The following is a 24146-nucleotide window of genomic DNA, read 5'->3' as shown; positions in this document are numbered from 1 at the left end:
CACAGTCCAAAGACATGCAGGTTAGGCTAACTGGTGGCTCTAAATTGACCATAGGTGTGAATGTGAGTGTGAATGGTTGTCTGCGTCTATGTGTCAGCCCTGCGATGACCTGGCGACTTGTCCAGGATGTACCTTGCCTTTCGCCCGTAGTCAGCTGGGATAGGCTCCTGCTCGCCTGCAACCCTGTAGAACGGGATAAGCGGCTACAGATAATGGCTGGATGGCTGTTTGTGTCTATGTGTCAGCCCTGTGATAACCTGGTGACTTGTCCAGGGTGTACCGCGCCTCTCGCCCATAGTCAGCTGGGATAGGCTCTTGCTCGCCTGCAACCCTGTCCAGGATAAGCGGCTACAGATAATGGATGGAGGACGCAAAGGATAAACCAACAACTGGGTATGAAGTTATTCTTTGGTCTAAAATTAAAAACTGAAGTCTAAATGCGGGCGGCACTGTGGTGTAGTGGTTAGCGCTGTCGTCTCACAGCAAGAAGGTCCGGGTTCGAGCCCCGTGGCTGACGAGGGCCTTTCTGTGTGGAGTTTGCATGCTCTCCCCGTGTCCGCGTGGGTTTCCTCCGGGTGCTCCGGTTTCCCCCACAGTCCAAAGACATGTGGGTCAGGTTAACTGGTGACTCCAAATTAACTGTAGTTGTGAATGTGAGTGTGAATGGTTGTCTGTGTCTATTGCCGCTTTTCCACTACCAACGCGGCTGAGTTGGGCTGAGCCGTGCCGTGCTGAGTTGGGCTGAGTGGGGCTGTTGGAGTTGCATTTCGACTACAACCGCGCTGAACCGTGCTGGCTGGAAGTGGGTGGACACATTGGGTGGAGTTAGCGAAAGTGGGTGGACGTCACGTGATGTCGTTAGGCGGCGCAAACAGTGACATCAGTGATCTTTTAAGCGGTAGTCTCACGACCCGGATAGTAAACAATAAACATGGAGGACATGGAGTCGTTAGTGTTGCTGGTCTTGGTGCTGTGGCTTGTTGTCACCGACAACGCCAACAGATACTGGCAAGAGCGTATAGATGACGCGAGGCGCATAAGGCTTCAGAAATTCTCGTAATTCGTAATTCTTCTTCTTCCGGGTTTACGGTGTTTACAGATCCCAGCGTGCTCGCGGGGCGTGTGTGGGCATGTGAGGACACTCCTCCTCACCAATCAGTGCACAGGGGAGTGTCTCCTCATGCCCCTAGCCCCACTCGGCTCGGTTTGGCTCGCTTCAGTCCTACTCCAAAACCGTGCGAGTTTTGGGTGCTAAGCAGGGCTGAAGCGAGCTGAGTCGTGCTGCTCTAAGGTAGTCGAAACGCGAGCCGGGTCGGGCTGAAGTGAGCTGAAAAAGGATAGTGCAGGGGTGTTCAAATTGATCCATAAAGGGCCGTGTGGCTGCAGGTTTTCATTCCAGCCATGCAGCAGCACACCTGACTTGGCTCATTCAATCAACTGAACTGCCTTCACACAGTCAAATACTTGCAGCCACACCCACCCTTGATTAAAGGGTGGGTGTGTCAGTTGATTGAATAAGCCAAATCAGGGTGCTGCTGCATGGCTGGAATGAAAACCTGCAGCCACACGGCCCTTTATGGATCAATTTGAACACCCCTGGGGTAGTGGAAAAGGGCCATAAGTGTCAGCCCTGTGATGACCTGGCGACTTGACCTGCCTTTCGCCCCGTAGTCAGCTGGGATAGGCTCCAGAGATAACGAGATGAGATGAGATGAGAAGTCTACTGTAAATGCAGGAGTTGAAGCTCAGAAGCTCATGCTGTGCTCCAGTCAGCTATGGCGCAGGCGCACCACAGGGGGCGTGTTGTTGTCACTCGGTCGTGGAGTTTCTGAGGGTTTCATTTCAAATCGGAAACGAGATCAGCGATCAGACTCTCAGGGAAAACTGGCGATGTTGGATGTCATCGATCGAGCTTGTAGTTGATTACAGAGGCTCTGTTTCAGGAAGGAAGGCGTTATATTGAAGGATTTCGCTTATCTACTCGAATGGGCGTTTCTTTAACGCAGGGGAGGGGGTTTGGTCTGTGCTGTAGACTGTATTTATTATTGATCTGACCGGGTATTTTACTGCAGTAGTACTAACCGTGTGCTTGTAGCTCTCCTGGTCTTACATATCTGTAAGTATGTAAGTACACGACGTTTCCGCTTTGTGTTTGATTATTTTTGTGTCGGTTTAAACGCTGCTCATGGATTAGTGTAACTCGGGGACTGATTTAGCAGCTGCGCTTTGCCACTTAGCAGGCAGCAACCTGGCACTGTGGGCACTCTGAGGGGAAAAAATGCCGTCTTCGGAGGAAGGTTTATCCGGAGGTGACGTGGTTACTGTAAAACATGAGCTTAAAAACGGTAAGTGGATGTTTGTAAGACTGGTATTGATGTTCTCACGGAGTTTACTTGGCAGTTTTAGCAGCAGCAGCTAACAGCCCTGCCCGCTATGTGACCTGTCATAAGGCGCGCGCGGACGCCGTACACATGCATATGGGTTTAATAACACTGTTATACTCACTCACTCACTCACTCACATTACACTCCGGCTTTCAGAGTTTATATTCATGTTGAATGAGTTTTGTGGCTCTCAGAATAACTGCCAGTGCTACTGTTGTTGGAGCCGCAATATTCAGGCCTCTCAGAGAAGAGTAAATAAAGTAAACCCACTGTAGTTGTCAGTCAGTCAGTCAGGCAGTGTGTGTGTGTGTGTGTGTGTTGGCCACAGATACCTTCGGCTGTGAGGAAATGGCAAGCTCTGGTTAGCTTTAGCTAGCTCTGCTCCTCTGTGTGGTTCAGGTTCGCTAATGTAGGTCACCGAGTTTTCTTTTTCCTTTTTAAAACTCATGTCAGACTTTCAGTTCAATTTTGGCCCCAGACAAAATACAACCCCGATTCCAAAAAAGTTGGGACAAAGTACAAATTGTAAATAAAAACGGAATGCAATAATTTACAAATCTCAAAAACTGATATTGTATTCACAGTAGAACATAGAAAACGTATCACATGTCGAAAGTGAGATATTTTGAAATTTCATGCCAAATATTGGCTCATTTGAAATTTCATGACAGCAACACATCTCAAAAAAGTTGGGACGGGGCAATAAGAGGCTGGAAAAGTTAAAGGTACAAAAAAGGAACAGCTGGAGGACCAAATTGCAACTCATTAGGTCAGTTGGCAATAGGTCATTAACATGACTGGGTATAAAAAGAGCATCTTGGAGTGGCAGCGGCTCTCAGAAGTAAAGATGGGAAGAGGATCACCAATCCCCCTAATTCTGCGCCGACAAATAGTGGAGCAATATCAGAAAGGAGTTCGACAGTGTAAAATTGCAAAGAGTTTGAACATATCATCATCTACAGTGCATAATATCATCAAAAGATTCAGAGAATCTGGAAGAATCTCTGTGCGTAAGGGTCAAGACCGGAAAACCATACTGGGTGCCCGTGATCTTCGGGCCCTTAGACGGCACTGCATCACATACAGGCATGCTTCTGTATTGGAAATCACAAAATGGGCTCAGGAATCTTTCCAGAGAACATTATCTGTGAACACAATTCACCGTGCCATCCGCCGTTGCCAGCTAAAACTTTATAGTTCAAAGAAGAAGCCGTATCTAAACATGATCCAGAAGCGCAGATGTCTTCTCTGGGCCAAGGCTCATTTAAAATGGACTGTGGCAAAGTGGAAAACTGTTCTGTGGTCAGACGAATCAAAATTTGAAGTTCTTTATGGAAATCAGGGATGCCGTGTCATTTGGACTAAAGAGGAGAAAGAGTCGACGACCCAAGTTGTTCTCAGCGCTCAGTTCAGAAGCCTGCATCTCTGATGGTATGGGGTTGCATTAGTGCGTGTGGCATGGGCAGCTTACACATCTGGAAAGACACCATCAATGCTGAAAGGTATATCCAGGTTCTAGAGCAACATATGCTCCCATCCAGATGACGTCTCTTTCAGGGAAGACCTTGCATTTTCCAACATGACAATGCCAAACCACATACTGCATCAATTACAGCATCATGGCTGCATAGAAGAAGGGTCCGGGTACTGAACTGGCCAGCCTGCAGTCCAGATCTTTCACCCATAGAAAACATTTGGCGCATCATAAAACAGAAGATACGACAAAAAAGACCTAAGACAGTTGAGCAACTAGAATCCTACATTAGACAAGAATGGGTGAACATTCCTATCCTTAAACTTGAGCAACTTGTCTCCTCAGTCCCCAGACGTTTACAGACTGTTGTAAAGAGAAAAGGGGATGTCTCACAGTGGTAAACATGGCCTTGTCCCAACTTTTTTGAGATGTGTTGTTGTCATGAAATTTAAAATCACCTAATTTTTCTCTTTAAATGATAGATTTTCTCAGTTTAAACATTTGATATGTCATCTATGTTCTATTCTGAATAAAATATGGAATTTTGAAACTTCCACATCATTGCATTCCGTTTTTATTTACAATTTGTACTTTGTCCCAACTTTTTTGGAATCGGGGTTGTACAAATTATTAAAATAACTGAAGAATGGAAACACAGGCCCTGCTTTATTCCAGTTGTTCCTGTCAGACTAATCCAAAATTATCTGATTCTTCAGGAATAAAACACACAGGGATGCTGTGTAGAGTTTTTCTTTCATAAAAATCAACAACAGCAAACTATTTTTTTAAAAAGTCTTCTTAAAGGGCATATCCTGGACCAATTTAGTGTTTTTTTTAATATGAAAGTATGTCCACTCATCCAGAAGGGTAATTTTGCACAAGGCCATCTGTCTACAGCAGAAAAAAATAAAATAACAAAAGGCATCTAGAAAAATCCCAGATTGATCCAGGAGCAGTTGGAGAAGGATTTCAAGAGTCGTTTGTGAAAGGAAAGTCCCAGCAAAAGTGAAAGGTAAGATGTATAAGACAGTAGTGAGACCAGCTGTGATGTACGGATTGGAGACCGTACCCTTAACAAAGAGACAGGAGGCAAAGTTGGAGGTGGCGGAGTTGAGGATGTTAAGGTTTGCGATGGGAGGTTGGACAGGATGGGACAGCATATGTGGAGAGCTTGGGAATTAAGCTAAGAGAGATGAGACTGAGATGGTATGGGCACATCCTGAGAAGAGATACAGAGCATGTTGGAAGGAGAATGTTGAGGATGGAGCTGCCAGGCACACGAAAACGAGGAAGGCCAAAGAGGAGATACATGGATGTGGTGAGAGAGGATATGAAAGTGGCTGGTGTGGTAGAGAAGGATGCGGAAGACAGGGAGCAATGGAGACGAAAGATCCGCTGTGGCGACCCCTAATCGGGAGCAGCCAAAAGAAGAAGAAAAAAGAAAGAAGATTCGTGACGTCACGTGCGGATCCGCCAGCAGGCTGAGAGACAAACACAGGAACACCTAATTTAGAGTATAGTCTCGCTTATATCTTACCCTGGCAACAGTCAACTTGTGAATTGCCGATTTTCTTGGTCTTTTTCTCGGCTCTGCTTGGTCCTCGGCTTTGAGGGCCTTGGTGGATGCGGCACTTCTCCTTCTGTCAGGGGAGACGAACACGGCTGACGGGCATTCTAACAGATGGAGCTACGTCTTTTTTCAGATCAAGTTGCTTCTTGAAGCCCATTTCCCACTGCAAATAGTTCTCAAAGTCATCGGGCTATATGAAGTGAGACCCGCATATGATGCTGTGGTCTGTTGCCTGTTGCCAGTTTTTCCGGGTGCCTCGCACAAAGCGCTCCCGTTTCTCTCTCATTGTCCGGTCTTTTGGAAAATGATGAGTACTAATCTCATCAAGACTGGTGTTGCTACACCCTCTTACGATACATCTGTTAACCATTTTAATAATTACGTGATAACGTTGAAGAAATTTGCAGAAAACCACTAGGTCGTTTTCTCATAAACAAACCAGTACTGACATGGGATTCAGAAGGAGGCGTCCCGCACATGACGTCACGAAAATCAGTGTTTGCCGGGAAATTCAAATGCCAAGTTTTTTCAGAGGCGGACGAATTCGCTTCAAATGGCTTGAGTTCAACTGATTTTTTCTGGTATTGCGCAAGGTAAAAACATTGCACAAAATGCAAAATGTGACAGATATTTGACCAAAGTTTAATATAAAATAAGAGAATTACATTGATCTTGCTCCTAAATATACCCAAGATGTGCCCTTTAAATAGTACATCTTTTTCTGTAATACAGTGGATTATAGACACCCCATAATTAAAATACAGTACTGTGCAAAAGTATAGGCACCCTGTTTGTTTGTTTTTCTTTTCAGTACAAACTTTGCTAGATTTTTGTCTCATGACTTCTACAATATCGAGTCAGTAAAATGGTTTAGATTTACAAACGTTAGTTTTCCAGCACAAAATTAAATGTTAAAGAAAAATGTTTGTATGTCAGTAAAGAAATGGAGGCTAGTACGCGGTGGCGCGAAGATATAAAGTTTATCTTCGAGTGGTGAATGTATATTTCACGAGTGTGTGGGTTTCCTCCAGGTGCTCCGGTTTTTCCCACAGTCCAAAGACGTGCAGATTGGGTAAAATGCCCAGGCATTAGGGTTGTACATGGCAATGCGTATGTAGTGTCGGTCCCAAGCCCGGATAGATAGAAGGCCTAGTGTAAGGTTAGCGTGAATGAAACTGGTTCAGGCTTCTGAAAATAAAGTGTCATTATTATTTTTATTAAGACACTATACACCGATCTGCCAGACCATTATGACCACTGACAGGCGAAGTGAATAACTGAATATCTCATTACAGTGGCACCTGCCAAGGGGTGGGATATATTAGGCAGCAAGAGAACAGCTAGTTCTCGAAGTTGATGTGTTGGAAGCAGGAAAAATGGGCAAGTTTAAGGATCTGAGCGACTTTGACAAGGGCCAAATTGTGATGGCTAGATGACTGGGTCTGAGCATCTCCAAAATGGCACATCTTGTGAGGTGTTCCCAGTATGCAGTGGTTAGTACCTACCAAAAGTGAGCCAAGGAAGGACAACCGGCGACAGGGTCATGGGTGTCGAAGCGTCGTTGATTCGCATGGGGCACGAAGGCTAGTGCATGTGGTCCAGTCCCACAGAAGAGCTACTGTAGCACAGACTGCTGAAAAAGTGAATGCTGACACCTTTCTGTTTTAGCTAGTATTAACTTTTTTAGTAGTTTGTAGCTCTTGTGTGAGCTATATAGAAGATATTACATCGTCGCGCAAAGATATGAAGTTTGTCTTCAAGTGGTGAATGTATATTTCATGAGTGAATTATTTTTCAACACGAGAAGATAAACTTCATGCTTTCAAACCAACGTGTGATTTCCTTTTTATTATATCGACACATACCCAAACAAAAAGTACACAAATTTATCAAAACAATTCAGCGATTTCCCCACAGCTGAGGATATTGAAAAATATGTTGCTCAATATCCCGGATGTAGTTCGTATGAAAAATACGAGCGACGTATTTCCCAGTAAAACACTCGTGTCTATATAATAAAGCAACATTACATAAGAGACACTTTTCAGAGGCTGATAGAGGCTGCTGGGTTTTGCTGCAGAAAATTAAAAATTAAGCTGGACAGTCAAACCCTGTGTCTGAAATCGTTCCCTACTCACTATATAGTGAGGACGCCATTTTGTAGTGCTGTCCGAAACGATAGTGAGGATTATTACACCCTTTATAGTGCACTCAAAGTATCCCTCAATGCATCATGAATATATCCCATCATGCATTGCGGTCACGCTGAAAGAAATCAAATTAAAAGTTTCAAATTTGATTTAATAAAAGGCAGCGGCAAAGAAGAAAGTATTCAGCCTTGATTTTAAAAAAATGGAAAGATGCAGGTACTTTGTATTGATTAATGTAGGAAATATGCTCAGTATAATATGTACAGTGATGCTTGAAAGTTTGTGAACCCTTTAGAATTTTCTATATTTCTGTATAAATATGACCTAAAACATCATCAGATTTTCACACAAGTCCTAAAAGTAGATAAAGAGAACCCAGTTAAACAAATGAGACAAAAATATTATACTTGGTCATTTATTTATTGAGGAAAATGATCCAATATTGCATATCTCTGAGTGGCAAAAGTATGTGAACCTCTAGGATTAGCAGTTAATTTGAAGGTGAAATTAGAGTCAGGTGTTTTCAATCAATGGGATGACAATCAGGTGTGAGTGGGCACCCTGTTTTATTTAAAGAACAGGGATCTATCAAAGTCTGATCTTCACAACACATGTTTGTGGAAGTGTATCATGGCACGAACAAAGGAGATTTCTGAGGACCTCAGAAAAAGCGTTGTTGATGCTCATCAGGCTGGAAAAGGTTACAACACCATCTCTAAAGAGTTTGGACTCCACCAATCCACAGTCAGACAGACTGTGTACAAATGGAGGAAATTCAAGACCATTGTTACCCTCCCCAGGAGTGGTCAACCAACAAAGATCACTCCAAGAGCAAGGCATGTAATAGTCGGCGAAGTCACAAAGGACCCCAGGGTAACTTCTAAGCAACTGAAGACCTCTCTCACATTGACTAATATTAATGTTCATGAGTCCACCATCAGGAGAGCACTGAACAACAATGGTGTGCATGGCAGGGTTGCAAGGAGAAAGCCACTGCTCTCCAAAAAGAACATTGCTGCTCGTCTGCAGTTTGCTAAAGATCATGTGGACAAGCCAGAAGGCTATTGGAAAAATGTTTTGTGGATGGATGAGACCAAAATAGAACTTTTTGGTTGAAATGAGAAGCGTTATGTTTGGAGAAAGGAAAACATTGCATTCCAGCATAAGAACCTTATCCCATCTGTGAAACATGGTGGTGGTAGTATCATGGTTTGGGCCTGTTTTGCTGCATCTGGGCCAGGACGGCTTGCCGTCATTGATGGAACAATGGATTCTGAATTATACCAGCGAATTCTAAAGGAAAATGTCAGGACATCTGTCCATGAACTGAATCTCAAGAGAAGGTGGGTCATGCAGCAAGACAACGACCCTAAGCACACAAGTCGTTCTTCCAAAGAATGGTTAAAGAAGAATAAAGTTAATGTTTTGGAATGGCCAAGTCAAAGTCCTGACCTTAATCCAATCGAACTGTTGTGGAAGGACCTGAAACGAGCAGTTCATGTGAGGAAACCCACCAACATCCCAGAGTTGAAGCTGTTCTGTACGGAGGAATGGGCTAAAATTCCTCCAAGCCGGTGTGCAGGACTGATCAACAGTTACCGGAAACGTTTAGTTGTAGTTATTGCTGCACAAAGGGGTCACACCAGATACTGAAAGCAAAGGTTCACATACTTTTGCCACTCAGAGATATGTAATATTGGATCATTTTCCTCAAGAAATAAATGACCAAGTATAATATTTTTGTCTCATTTGTTTAACTGGGTTCTCTTTATCTACTTTTAGGACTTGTGTGAAAATCTGATGATGTTTTAGGTCATATTTATACAGAAATATAGAAAATTCTAAAGGGTTCACAAACTTTCAAGCACCACTGTATTTATCATAAAAATGCATGTATTTATTATTTTGAAAACCCACCAGCTGGTTGATATGGCATGTTTTAATTGTGCGACAGTAATGACGTAAATACCAGCACTACAGACTAGTGTCCAAAAGCGTTTTTCATTTTACCAATGAGCTCACTATGTAGTCCTCTATATAGTAATTCCCTATATAGGGAGTAGTGAATGAGTGAGCGATTTTGGGCACGGGGAATGTCTCCAGAACAACTGTGACTGGTTCAGCAAGATGCTCAAACTTAACAGCAAATTTCCTTATTAAACTGCACAAAGTGTTCCATGTTAACTACTCTTTATAGGATTTTTTAAATATAGAAACATTTAATTGAATTATTTTTGAAGACATCTCTGCTCTACAGCATTTCTTTGTATGTACCTAAGACTTTTGCCCAGTACTGTACGTCTTAAGTAAAAGCACTGAGCCTCTTCCTGTAATGTCTAACAAGCTTGGAGAACTTTGCTGAGGGATCTGAGATACTCCTCTGTCCAGAACAATTCAGGCTACTTGCATACTCTTGGATTTGTACTTGTACAATGTCTGCGGTTCTGACAGCAAGTTTCCTGTGGACGGAAATGGGCAAAAACAAAATAATTTCCATGTTGATTTGGATGCATGTCATCATAAGCTCTCTCCTCAGCCAAATTTTAACCTCCTGGTAGAGACAACCAGGTTATGTTTTAAAAATTCGTGGTGCTTAGAATTCATGATGACCATCGGTCTCGAGAAGAACCCCTAGATCACTAATTGTAAAACATCCCCAAAGCCTCAACGATCCATTATCATATTTTACGGTGTGTATAAGGAGTATTCTTGTATGCAGCCCTTCCCTTAATAAAAGCCCAAACGTGAATATACTAATGGGGTTCTTCGGTCAAAAGGTTTTCATTTTGGTCTCATTTGAGCACAATGCCAAATTCTCCTCATGGTTCTAATAACTCATTGTGAAGTTCGGCTACTGCATTTTGCTGGTTGCTCTAGGGCTTCTTTTGTACAACGTTTCTAAACAGCTGGTTCGTGGAGATGTCATCTAGTACTTGATTTTGAAAGTAATACTTCGCTGTAGACTTTATTCTTCTTTGCATTCTGAGTGTTTCTGTAGGGCAGTATGCTAATGCATTTAATTCCCGGCACATTGTCAATTGTTTCAGACTTTTCAAAACTATTTTATGACTGTAATTGTGTTGAATTTTTCTTCAAATTTTTTTTGCTGTTTTAGTACTTGTTTTAAACATGGGTGCATTTTCGGGGTCTCATCTCTCATCTCATTATCTCTAGCCGCTTTATCCTGTTCTACAGGGTCGCAGGCAAGCTGGAGCCTATCCCAGCTGACTACGGGCGAAAGGCGGGGTTCACCCTGGACAAGTCGCCAGGTCATCACAGGGCGCATTTTCGGGGTGCCACCTGGTTTTTTTAAAAGAGAAAATGCTGTTTCTCCAGTAGTTTGAGTTGAAAATGTGGATCATTGTGCATTGTATGTTTAGTTTATATAGTGGTTAGTTTTGGTCCAAGAATCTGATTTGACAAGCAGCATTCCAAGAATGATGATATTTAGTATAACAGCGCTGGTGCATTCCACTGTTTATATCACTGCTCTTATTGTGTTTGCTATATACAATTCCAGTTCCAGCAATAGTTCATTACTACATGTAACTTTGAGCTGTCAGACAGTCTTTGTGTTGTATGGCAATTAGGGCTGCAACGATTTACCACGGTGCACCGAAAATCGAGTTCATACCGATTATCGATCCATGTAGCTGTATTTTCGGTTCGAGTCGGCGACGTTTTTTATTTCAGTTTTTACTGATTTATAAATGCGCTTTTACCACGCAACCATTACCCTTACCTTGTTAAATCGATGCGAGAAAGCGATCGGCCAGAGCTTTGCTTCAAAATAAAACGTGGAATTTGATTGGTTTGGATCCTTGTTCTTGTCCAATCAGAGTAGCCGATACTTTACATGGCACCGCCGTTGCTGGGCACCAAAATGGCGGAAGCCAAGCTTAAAGATCCTTCGTCTCTTCTTAAATCGAAAGTTTGGCTACATTTTGGGTTTCAAGAAGACATGAAGGACATTGCAATATGCCGCGCATATTATGCTGATGTGAAGTATAAGGGAGGGTCGACTACAAACCTCGCAAATCATTTAAAGCGAAAACACAACTTGGATGTAAATTAAGTAAGTTCCACTGAATTGAAAAATGAAAGCATTACAAAAGTAGTAAAACCAGATACGCAGGGACAGTCAAAACTGACTGATGTGATTTTCTTTACCTGTTATCAGTTAAAGTTTAGAGCCAAAGTTACAGAACAGTTTTACATGTTGCTGAGTTACTACTGTTACTTGTTCTAGTGTACTGACGGTACTGATTGAACCGTTCTGAATTTGCTTAAATATTAAATAACTCTCTTTGAAGAGGAAGGTGTTTGTGAGTGAGAGTGACTGATACTCACTGCTTTGTGCTCAGGAATTCAAGTCAAGTTGCCAAAATATCCTTATTTTATATATTTTGTTTTAAGCATTTTACACTTGCATTTCCTGTTCCATAGCCAGCATTTGGAAAGTTTTCATCTTTGCAGACAAATGTCAATGGGATTTTGTTAATTAAAGATTAAAATCTGAGGTTTGCTTGTCCTTTATATTTAGTTTCAGAATCGAATCGAAATTAATCGAATAGAAGGGTCTGAATCGCGAATCAAATCGAATCAGTGTCTTAATACCCTTTTCCACCAAATCAGTTCCAGGGCTGGTTCGGGGCCAGTGCTGGTGCTGGTTCACAACTCGTTCAACTTGCGAGCCAGCTGAGAACCAGTTTGCTTTTCGATAGCTCGCGGTGCTAAGGGAAGCCACGTCATTACGTCGCTGTATACGTCAGTTACGTTGCTGTATACGTCAGTTACATCGCTACGTTTGCATAAACCTTGGCATGAATATCGAAGCAAAAACACCACGGAAGAAGCAGCAGCAACAACAACAACAATAATAATAATGGATGACTTCGCGTTTGTACAGCTGCTGCTTCTCATTGCTTAAAAATGGTGATCTTTCACGGTCTTGTTATTGTTGTTGGTCTTAACAACTCCGCCCCCCCCCGCTGACGTAAGCGGTTCTTTCCTCTGGCCCAGCAGAGAGTTGGTGCTAGCCTGGAACCGGTTTTTCTGGCCCCAGAGCCAGTTCTTTGTCAGTGGAAACAGAAAACCCGGTTCCAAACTAAGCACTGGCCCCGAACCAGCCCTGGAACTGCTTTGGTGGAAAAGGGGCATTAGTGAATTGTTGCAACCGTACAGGCAATACTCTGTTCAGCTGAGGTTTCTTTGGGGACTCTTTTTGTCGACAGAGCAGAAATAAATGTGAGGTAAAAATGTAGTTTTTGGCCACTGCAATTTATCAAATCAAATCAAATCAAGTTTATTTGTATAGCGCTTTTAACAATAAACATTGTCGCAAAGCAGCTTTACAGAATTTGAACGACTTAAAACATGAGCTAATTTTATCCCTAATCTATCCCCAATGAGCAAGCCTGTGGCGACGGTGGCAAGGAAAAACTCCCTCAGACGACATGAGGAAGAAACCTCGAGACGAACCAGACTCAAAAGGGAACCCATCCTCATTTGGGCAACAACAGACAGCCTGACTATAATATTAACAGTTTTAACAGGTATAACCCTCAGCTGTCCTCATGGGGCCGTCCTTCACAGGAGCAGTGCGATAAAACTCTGACCAGACACAGGGCACCAGGATGGATCAAGCAGGTCCGAGGGGCAGAAGAGGCCAGCATCTCAATCCCAGGATCAACATGTAACTCAGAGGGGCAGATTGGGGGGGGGGAAGAGAGAGAGAAAGAAAACACGTTGTTAGGTATGCCCTAAAAATGACAAGTATTAAATCTGTGTGGTAGGCTCGCAGAGACGAGAGTCTTTACATCAGGCATAACACACAACAATGGCATGTTAATATGGTAAAATATATCATGACCTGCTCTGGCTGGATGCTTGATTGGGTGATGGGAGCACACTCCTCAGCAATGATGAGATGCAGATGGGACCCTTAGGGTTGGCCAAGACAATCGGGTCTGGGACATGCGACAGAATGTCTGACGGCCGATTCCCTGCAGGCTACGATAGCCAGTCGAGGTCTCCACCCTCTCCACCAAAAGATTTCCTGTTGACTCCATGTAACTCAGAGGGACAGATTTGGGGTGGGGGGGAGGGAAAGAAAACACAGGTGGTTAGGTATGCCCAATGTCACCTGAATAAGTAGGAACAGTATACATATTGCACCGAGTACAAGCAGGGACTCCGGCAACTAACTATGACAGCATAACTAAAAGGAGAGAGCCAGAAGGTAACACAGGCATGAGGGAGCCCCGGGACATAAAGCAGCCAGCCACTACACCGTCAACAAACTCGAGTGAGCAAGCGAGTGGGGACTGACAGCATCCATACATCCCAGTTTACCAAAACACTCTATGTCTGAGGACCCTCCAGATCTACTCCTTTACCTCATAAACACCATTAACAAAAGGCTTGACTAAACAGATATGTTTTCAGCCTAGACTTAAATGCTGAGACTGTGTCTGATTCCCGAACATTACTTGGAAGGCTGTTCCATAACAGTGGGGCTTTGTAAGAAAAGGCTCTGCCCCCTGATGTAGCCTTCACTATACGAGGTACCAGCAGATAGCCTGCACCTTTTGATCTAAGTAGGCGTGGCGGGTCATAGAGGAGCAGAAGTTCACTCAGGTACTGTGGTGCGAGACCATTTAGTGCTTTAAAGGTCAATAGTAGTATTTTATAATCAATACGAAATTTGATTGGGAGCCAATGCAGTGTGGATAAGACAGGCGTGATGTGGTCATATTTTCTAGTTCTAGTAAGGACTCTTGCTGCGGCATTTTGAACTAACTGGAGCTTGTTTATGCACTTACTGGAACATCCAGACAGTAAGGCATTACAATAATCCAACCTGGAGGTAACGAAAGCATGGACTAATTTTTCTGCATCATGCAATGACATTAAATTTCTTATCTTAGCAATATTTCTGAGATGAAAGAAAGCTATCTGGGTGATGTTATCAATGTGAGTTTCGAATGAAAGACTGGGGTCAATAATCACTCCGAGGTCTTTTACTGCTGCACGTGAAGAAACAGAAAGGCCATCCAGAGTTACTGTGTAATCAGAAAACTTACTTCTAGCTGTATGTGGTCCTAGTACAAGTACTTCAGTCTTGTCAGAGTTAAGCAGAAGGAAATTAATAAGCATCCAGTGTCTAATGTCCTTAACACATTCCTCAGTTCTATTAAGCTGGTGTCTCTCATCAGGTTTTGCAGAGACATGCAACTGTGTGTCATCAGCATAACAGCGGAAACTAATACAATGTTTACGAATAATATCGCCCAGAGGTAGCATATATAGAGAAAAAAGCAGTGGACCCAAGACAGAACCTTGTGGAACACCAAACTTTACCTCGGTATGTCTAGAAATATCACCATTTATATCAACATACTGATAACGATCAGTTAGATAAGACCTGAGCCAGGAGAGGGCCATTCCCTTAACTCCCACAACATTTTCTAGTCTATCCAGAAGAATGGAATGATCAATGGTATCAAATGCTGCACTAAGGTCAAGCAACACAAGTAGTGAGACAAAGCCCTGATCAGACGCCAACAGTAGGTCATTTACTACTTTAACCAGTGCTGTCTCTGTGCTATGATGAGGTCTAAATTATTTCATGGATGTTATTCCTATGTAAATATGAGCATAACTGCTGTGCCACAGCTTTTTCAAGGATCTTGGAGATAAAGGGGAGGTTTGATATTGGCCGATAATTGGACAGCTGACAGGGATCAAGGTCAGGTTTTTTAATCAGGGGTTTGATAACTGCTAGTTTAAAGGATTTGGGTACATAGCCAATCATAAGAGAAGAATTTATTATTTTTAGAAGCGGTTCAATTACTCCAGGCATTATCTGTTTGAATAGATGTGTCGGTAAGGGATCTAGTACACAAGTTGAGGCTTTCGATGTAGAGATTAATGAAAGTAATTCAGTTTCTTTTAGGGGAGTAAAACATTCTAACTGATGATCTGATACAGTTATATTGTTAACTACAAGGTCACTTTCATTGTCTAACCTTAAATTAGTAGTTTGAATTTTTTGTCGGATATTCTCAATTTTGTCATTAAAAAAATTCATGAAGTCGTTGCTACTACATACTAGGCAATTCCATATAAATGTCAACCTCACCATGCAAAAACAAAGCAACATGTAATACATCAAAACCACTCCCAGAGATATCACCCAGGCCTGTATTTTACAGATGTGAATAAGTTGAACCAATTTGTAACCAACCTAATGTGTCACTGTCAGTCTTTCTTTCTTATAATGTAAAACCCAAGCTAAAATCAACTTTGATCATGTACAATTCTATATTATTGCCACAAGCCACAGAAATGTATGCTAAAATCCACAAAACAGCAAAACAATAGCCATCCTAAATATTATTTAAGAACTTTGATAGTTTTAGCTGATATTTAGAGAGTTTTTCAAAGGGTTATGGTGGTTAAATTGCTGATTTTCTAAACATATGCCATGTCTATTTCAGACGCGTCACATCCATAACGGAATTTCGTCACATCCATAACGCTGACTTTTCCTTCCGAAACTCTGCATGAAATACAAAATATTTTAAACAAAGATTTTTTAATATTCACCTTGGACCCCTCTATCAAATGGATATCTCCATTTCGACATTAGGTTTACAATTTCACAGAGTTTGATAAAAATGTACAGTCACCCAAGAAAAGTGATACTTTTTCTGTCACATCCATAACGCATCTTTTATTGGCATTTTCTGGCATGCCCTAGATGTACTATGGGAATTGTTCTTGTTCTATCACTTCTCCAGTATGGTACAGCCTTAAAATATGCAACACCTGTTTTAAATACTGGGAGACAATAAAACATGCACTGGGTCATTTGTTGCCATTTTGAGTTCAAGTGTCACGTCCATAACGCTGGAATTGCTCTACTGCAGGTGTGCATGTGTCTATAGTGGACTTATTCCTGGTTAATTTTGCTACAGTATTAAATAGGAATCTAGGATTATTTTGTTATCTTCTATTAGGGAGGAGAAATATGTTGATCTTGCAGCACTAAGAGCTTTTCTATACTTCAGGAAGCTCTCCTTCCACGCTAATTTGAACACTACCAATTTTGTTTGACGCCATTTACGTTCCAATTTTCGAGTGGTCTGTTTTAATGTGCGAGTGTCATCATTATACCAGGGTGCTAATTTTTTGTCTCTGACCATTTTCCTTTTTAGAGGAGCTACATTTATCTAAAGTATGGCGGAATGTTGACTCTAAGCATTCAGTTGCCTGATCAAGTTCTGCAGGGGCTGACAGTGACCCAGTCAAAGTTGACAGCTCTGGGAGATCATTTATAAAGCTCTGTGCAGTAGTTGACGTGAAAGTACGTTTAATACAGTAGCGTGGTGAGGTGCATATATTATTACTCAGACATATTTTGAATGAGATGAGACAATGATCTGAGATAACTTCAGACTGTGGAAGTATGACTATATTGTCTACGTTTAATCTGAATGTTAGTATTAGATCAAGGGTGTGACCACCATTATGGGTCGGTCCTATGACATTCTGCTTAATCCCGACTGAATCTAAGATGGACACAAACGCTGTTTTTAAAGGGTCTTCTGGATTATCGAAGTGAATATTAAAATCTCCGACAACTAAAGCTTTGTCTAAGGAAATAACCAAATCTGAGATAAAATCTGCAAATTCAGAAAGAAACTCAGAATATGGCCCCGGGGGCCTGTAAATAATTAGCAATGGAATTAACTGGGTAGACTTATTTTTCGAGGCTACATACATTATATGAGTATGAAGAACTTCAAATGTATTAAATTTATAACCAGGTTTGTGTGTTACACCTAGATAATCATTATAAATAACCGTGACGCCTCCTCCTCTGCCAGTTAGACGAGGCTGGTGTATATAACTGTATCCAGGAGGACTCGCTTCATTTAATGCTATATATTCATTTGGCTTAATCCATGTTTCTGTTAAACACAGTACATTAAATTCCTGATCAGTAATGAGTTCATTAACCATTAGCGCTTTAGATGTAAGAGATCTAATATTTAATAGCCCCACCTTTAGATCAAAGGTGCTGGCAGCAGCTGTACAATCAGTATGATCTAATTTTATATTGATTAGGTTACTGGAACAAACTCTCTGAAAATTTCTACCTTTTTGTTGAGCTCGGGGAACAGACACAGTCTCGATGTAGTGGGCCCTGAGTGACGACTCTGCGCAGCTAGCAGACAGTCGGTTTAGCCTGTTTGTCTGCTCCCTGGCCTTGGCTCTGGATTGTCAGAAATTAACTAGGCCTGTTCTGAGACTATGACCTATGCTGCAGGAAATGAGAGCAGCACCTTCCCGAGTGGGATGGATACCGTCCCGCCCTAACAGGCCAGCAGTGCCCTCAAAATTAGCCCAATTATCTATAAAGCCCACACTGTTTTCAGAGCACCACCTGGACAGCCAGCAGTTCAGCGACCATAACCTGCTGTAAGCTACATCGCCACGCCGCATTGGGATGGGGCCAGAGCATACTACAGCATCGGACATCGCCTTCGCTAATTTAAACACCTCTACAAAGTTACTCTTAGTAACCTCAGACTGACGAAGGCGTATATCATTAGCTCCTGCATGGATAACTATCTTTGAGAACCTGTGCTTGCCTAGGACCCTAAGATTACCTGCTATGTCCGGCGCCCTGGCTCCCGGTATACACCTGACTAAAGCTAAAGGCTGAGCTAATTTCACGTGCCGTATGATAGAGTCCCCTATAACCAGAGCTCTTTCAGGTTTCTCAGTGGGTGCATCACTAAGGAGATCAAACCTGTTCGACACGTGACGCGGAGAGGAGTGGTGCTCCCGTGGGCGAGCCTCAGCGGTAGCTTTGGCTCTACGCTTATGCCACCGAGCTGTCACCCATTCGCCCCGCTGTAAGGGCTCTAATGCCGGAGTTGGGGGATTGCTAACTCCACCTAGGGCGTCCAGACTTTCCCTAACAGAAACTACACTGTTCTCACGCTCACTAACCTGCTCTAAAGCCTGGACACGCGCTTCTAGCACTGTAATCTTCTCCGTCAGAGAGCTAACTAATCTGCACTTATCACAAGTAAAGCTAATAGAGCTATCGCTAGTGACGGAGGAAGAATGACTAAACATCCTGCACTCAGCACACTGAACAGGCTGAAGGTGTGCCATGATGAAAAGATTCACGTACCTTAAATGAAGATCTGTTGATATTAAAGCAGATCAGATGTGGATGGCCTCCGCTTGTGGACTTTACACAGGAGGAGAGAAAAAGAAAGCTTCTGGTCTCGGCGTTCTTCCGAAAAAAGAAAGAGAAAAAACCGGGAAAAAGACCGGAAAAAGGAAAGCGAAAGTGAAAAGTACAAAAATGAAAGTGACAGTACAATAAAAATGAAGAGGATACTGGAAATTTATTTGTAGAAAAAAAGTTAAAAAAGGATTCTATGAAGCTTTTTATGAAAAGCTATTTATGAAGCTAGTCGTGAACCTTACTTTAGTAGCATACTTCATGCTTCCCAATCAGGCATTTTTTTTTAAATCCACAGAGATATTCATCTTCTGCAAAGAGTTCATACACACAGGAACATGTAGTGTGTTGTTAAGTGCACATACACTCCTGGTTCCTGCTGTTCATGCAGTGACAATGAGCTTTATGACAGATCACTAATGCATAGCGTGAAAGCAGTGAGTGATTAAGTGCCTTATGTGGTTAACACAGCATGCAGCATCCTAATCTGTGTGCGGTCAGTGTATGTATGTGTGTGCGTGTGTGTGTGACAGAAGAAATGCATTCACCTCCGTGCGCATGCCCACCACAGCCACCTAAAGGCATATATGACCTCATTATTAGTTTACTTTAGATATTACACTAGTGTGCAGGCCTGCTCTTCTTAAATGCTCTTACACATGTTCACTCATACAGCTCTCACCTCCACAGCAACACTCGCACATCTGTAAACAATGCTCCCATTAACATGTATACTGAATGGTTACATGTTAATCATAGTAATGTGCTTTTTTTTGGCCTTTGGCTCAAGTTCAGGTCCAACAGTTCAGCAACTTCACATATTCTCCAGCAGTTAGCTGATATTCCTTCTCATCAGAGAAGTGATATTATCATATTAATAAATGACTAGTTTAGAGTCATTTATAAAAAGCAAGTCAGTCATGTATTATAAATCAACTTTATCGTAACATGCTAATGAAAGCCATCACTGATTTTGGAAATGCTTGTGTGACATAGATACAGTGTGTGTATGTGTTATCTGTATGTATACACAACAGCGCTGCTGAATTCTCAAATCTGATTGGTCAGAAAGCAGCATATTTCTGACAGTATTCCCAACTTTAATTTGAATTATTTATATTAATGCACTGGTTCTAATGCTGTCAGAAATATGCTGCCTTTTGACCAATCAGAACTGAGAATTCGGCAGCACTGTTATGTATACGTACAGACAGCACACACACATACAATCTATCTACAGTGTCTTGCAAAAGTATTCATCCGCCTTGGTGTTTGTCCTGTTTTGTCGCATTACAAGCTGAAATTAAAATGGATTTTTTGGGGGGTTAACACTATTTGATTTACACAACGTGCCTACCACTTTAAAGGTGCACATTGTTGTTTTATTGTGACACAAACAATAATTAAGATGAAAAAACAGAAATCTGGAGTGTGCATAGGTATTCACCCCCTTTCATATGAAACCCCTAAATAAGAGCCGGTCCAACCAATTCACTTCATAAGTCACATAATTAGTTGATTAAGATCCACCTGTGTGCAATCAAAGTGTCACATGATCTGTCACATGATGTCTGTATAAATGAACCTGTTCTGGAAGGACCCTGACTCTGCAACACTACTAAGCAAGCAACATGAAAACCAAGGAGCACTCCGAACAGGTCAGAGACAAAGTTGTGGAGAAGTATAGATCAGGGTTGGGTTATAAAAAATATCCCAAACTTTGAATATCCCAGGGAGCACCATTAAATCCATTACAACAAAATGGAAAGAATATGGCACCACTACAAACCTGACAAGAGAAGGCCGCCCACCAAAACTCACAGACCGGACAAGGAGGGCATTAATCAGAGATGCAACAAAGACACCAAAGATAACACTGAAGGAGCTGCAAAGATCTACAGCGGAGATGGGAGTATCTGTCCATAGGACCACTTTAAGCCATACACTTCACAGAGCGGGGCTTGATGGAAGAGTGGCCAGAAAAAAGTCACTGCTTAAGAAAACACATTTGGAGTTTGCCCAACAGCATGTGGCAGACTCTCCAAATATATGGAAGAAGATTCTCTGGTCAAATAAGACTAAAATTGATCTTTTTGGCCATCATGTGAAATGCCATGTGTGGTGCAAACCCAACACCCTGAGAACACCATCCCTACAGTGAGGCAGCGTCATGCTGTGGGGATATTTTTCATCTGCAGGGACAGGAAAGCTGGTCAGGACTGAAGGAAAGATGGATGGCACTAAATACAGGGCAATTCTGGAAGAAAACCTGTTTGAGTCAGCCAGAGGTTTGAGACTGGGACGAAGGTTCACGTTCCAGCAGGACAATGACCCTAAACATACTGCTAAAGCTACGCTGGAGTGGTTTAAAGGGAAACATTTAAATGTCTTGGAATGGCCTAGTCAAAGCCCAGACCTCAATCCAATTGAGAATCTGTGGCATAACTTGAAGATTGCTGCACACCAACACAACCCGTCTAACTTGAAGGAGTTGGAGTAGTTTTGCCTTGAGGAATGGGCAAAAATCCCAGTGCCTAGATGTGCGAAGCTAATAGAGGCATACCCCAAGAGACTTGCAGCTGTAATTACAGCAAAAGGTGGCTCTACAAAGTATTGACTTTGGGGGTGAATACCTATGCACACTCCAGATTTCTGTTTTTTCATCTTAATTATTGTTTGCGTCACAATAAAACAACAATTTTCACCTTTAAATTGGTAGGCATATTGTGTAAATCAAATGGTGCTAACCCCCCAAAAATCCATTTTAATTCCAGCTTGTAATGCGGCAAAACAGGACAAACGGGGGGGGGGGGGGGGGGGATACTTTTGCAAGCCACTGTATGTTACACAGGCATTTCCAAAATCAGTGATGTCTTTCATTAGCATGTTACAATAAGATTGACTTATAATACATGGCTGACTTGCTTTTTATAAATGACTATAAACTAGTCATTTATTAATATGATAAAAAAGCACATTACTATGATTAACATGTAACCATTCAATACACAAGGTATGCATGTTAATGGGAGCATTGTTTAGAGATGTGTGTGAGTGTTGCTGTTCATTTCTATAGTAACACCTCATTCACATGGACTTAGTGTATATGGAGGATGATCTACATAATCTAATGCTAATAATAAAAGCAAATAGAAAAATGTTTTTTAACAAAAGAAAACATAATCATGACGCTTTCTATGAGGAGACGTCTGTTTAACATCTCGAGAACATGACAAAGCTGTGTTTATTCGTCTTATTAAAATTTAAAAGAGGGAAAAGAAGAGGCTGGTAAGAAAAGGACTGTTTATACTGTAGCTGCTATAACATAAGTAATTATAGGACGTTCCACAACATTGAGTACAACTGTATAAATGGTTAAAAATCACAACATGTTGTTCATTAATTACTTAAAAATTGTAATTGCTGGCAAATTGCTGTGGTATGAGAGGCACTTTGGCATGTGCTATTATAGGAAAATACGAAAATTCAGAGTGGAAATCTTCTTCCCAAAGTGTTTTATTGTTTACCTCAATCACTTGAACCACTTTTTTTCTTTTAAGTACAGTGGTGTTGAAAGTTTGTGAACCCTTTAGAATTTTCTATATTTCTGCATAAATATGACCTAAAACATCAGATTTTCACACAAGTCCTAAAAGTAGATAAAGAGAACCCAGTTAAACAAATGAGACAAAAATATTATACTTGGTCATTCATTTATTGAGGGAAATGATCCAATATTACATATCTGTGAGTGGCAAAAGTATGTGAACCTCTAGGATTAGCAGTTAATTTGAAGGTGAAATTAGAGTCAGGTGTTTTCAATCAGTGGGATGACAATCAGGTGTGAGTGGGCACCCTGTTTTATTTAAAGAACAGGGATCTATCAAAGTCTGATCTTCACAACACATGTTTGTAGAAGTGTGTCATAGCACGAACAAAGGAGATTTCTGAGGACCTCAGAAAAAGCGTTGATGCTCATCAGGCTGGAAAAGGTTACAAAACCATCTCTAAAGAGTTTGGACTCCACCAGTCCACAGTCGGACAGATTGTGTACAAATGGAGGAAATTCAAGACCATTGTTACCCTCCCCAGGAGTGGTCAACCAACAAAGATCACTCCAAGAGCAAGGCGTGTAATAGTCGGCGAGGTCACAAATGACTCCAGGGTAATTTCTAAGCAACTGAAGGCCTCTCTCACATTGGCTAATGTTAATGTTCATGAGTCCACCATCAGGAGAGCACTGAACAACAATGGTGTGCATGGCAGGGTTGCAAGGAGAAAGCCACTGCTCTCCAAAAAGAACATTGCTGCTCATCTGCAGTTTGCTAAAGATCACATGAACAAGCCAGAAGGCTATTGGAAAAATGTTTTGTGGACGGATGAGACCAAAATAGAACTTTTTGGTTTAAATGAGAAGCGTTATGTTTGGAGAAAGGAAAACACTGCATTCCAGCATAAGAACCTTATCCCATCTGTGAAACATGGTGGTGGTAGTATCATGGTTTGGGCCTGTTTTGCTGCATCTGGGCCAGGACGGCTTGCTGTCATTGATGTAACAATGCATTCTGAATTATCCCAGCGAATTCTAAAGGAAAATGTCAGGACATCTGTCCATGAACTGAATCTCAAGAGAAGGTGGGTCATGCAGCAAGACAACGACCCTAAGCACGCAAGTCGTTCTACCAAAGAATGGTTAAAGAAGAATAAAGTTAATGTTTTGGAATGACCAAGTCAAAGTCCTGACCTTAATCCAATCGAACTGTTGTGGAAGGACCTGAAGCGAGCAGTTCATGTGAGGAAACCCACCAACATCCCAGAGTTGAGGCTGTTCTGTACAGAGGAATGGGCTAAAATTCCTCCAAGCCGGTGTGCAGGACTGATCAACAGTTAGCGGAAATGTTTAGCTGCAGTTATTGCTGCACAAAGGGGTCACACCAGATACTGAAAGCAAAGGTTCATATACTTTTGCCACTCACAGATATGTAATAATGGATCATTTTCCTCAAGAAATGAATGACCAAGTATAATATTTTTGTCTCATTTGTTTAACTGGGTTCTCTTTATCTACTTTTATGACTTGTGTGAAAATCTGATGATGTTTTAGGTCATATTTATGCAGAAATATAGAAAATTCTAAAGGGTTCACAAACTTTCAAGCACCACTGTATACAGTACTTGACTATGAGTTAAAGATGTCATGAACTGGGTTACAATAATAGGCTTGTGATTAAACATAGGTGTGTACAGTTGCTGTGGTATGAGACAAATAAAACACGTCCGGACAGGCTGTTATAGGAAA

At 41.8% G+C, this 24146-nt stretch overlaps 1 protein-coding gene across 3 annotated transcripts in view; it reads left to right on the top strand.

Moving 5' to 3' along the window:
* Positions 1–1852: 1852 nt before the first annotated feature.
* rps6ka5 (ribosomal protein S6 kinase, polypeptide 5) overlaps positions 1853–24146 on the top strand; it is a 49987-nt gene continuing 27693 nt past the window's right edge. For 2 of the 3 annotated variants that reach the window (XM_060934177.1, XM_060934175.1), the window contains exon 1: positions 1854–2345. In XM_060934177.1, the coding sequence (XP_060790160.1) occupies positions 2331–2345 (15 nt within the window). In that variant the 5' untranslated portion in view covers positions 1854–2330. Of the gene's footprint in view, positions 2346–24146 lie in introns of all 3 variants that reach the window. The other variant, XM_060934176.1, reaches the window with a different exon arrangement.

Source organism: Neoarius graeffei, chromosome 11 (genome assembly GCF_027579695.1).
Source record: "Neoarius graeffei isolate fNeoGra1 chromosome 11, fNeoGra1.pri, whole genome shotgun sequence".
Taxonomy (NCBI): domain Eukaryota; kingdom Metazoa; phylum Chordata; class Actinopteri; order Siluriformes; family Ariidae; genus Neoarius; species Neoarius graeffei.
This window is presented reverse-complemented; position numbering and strand designations above follow the sequence as displayed.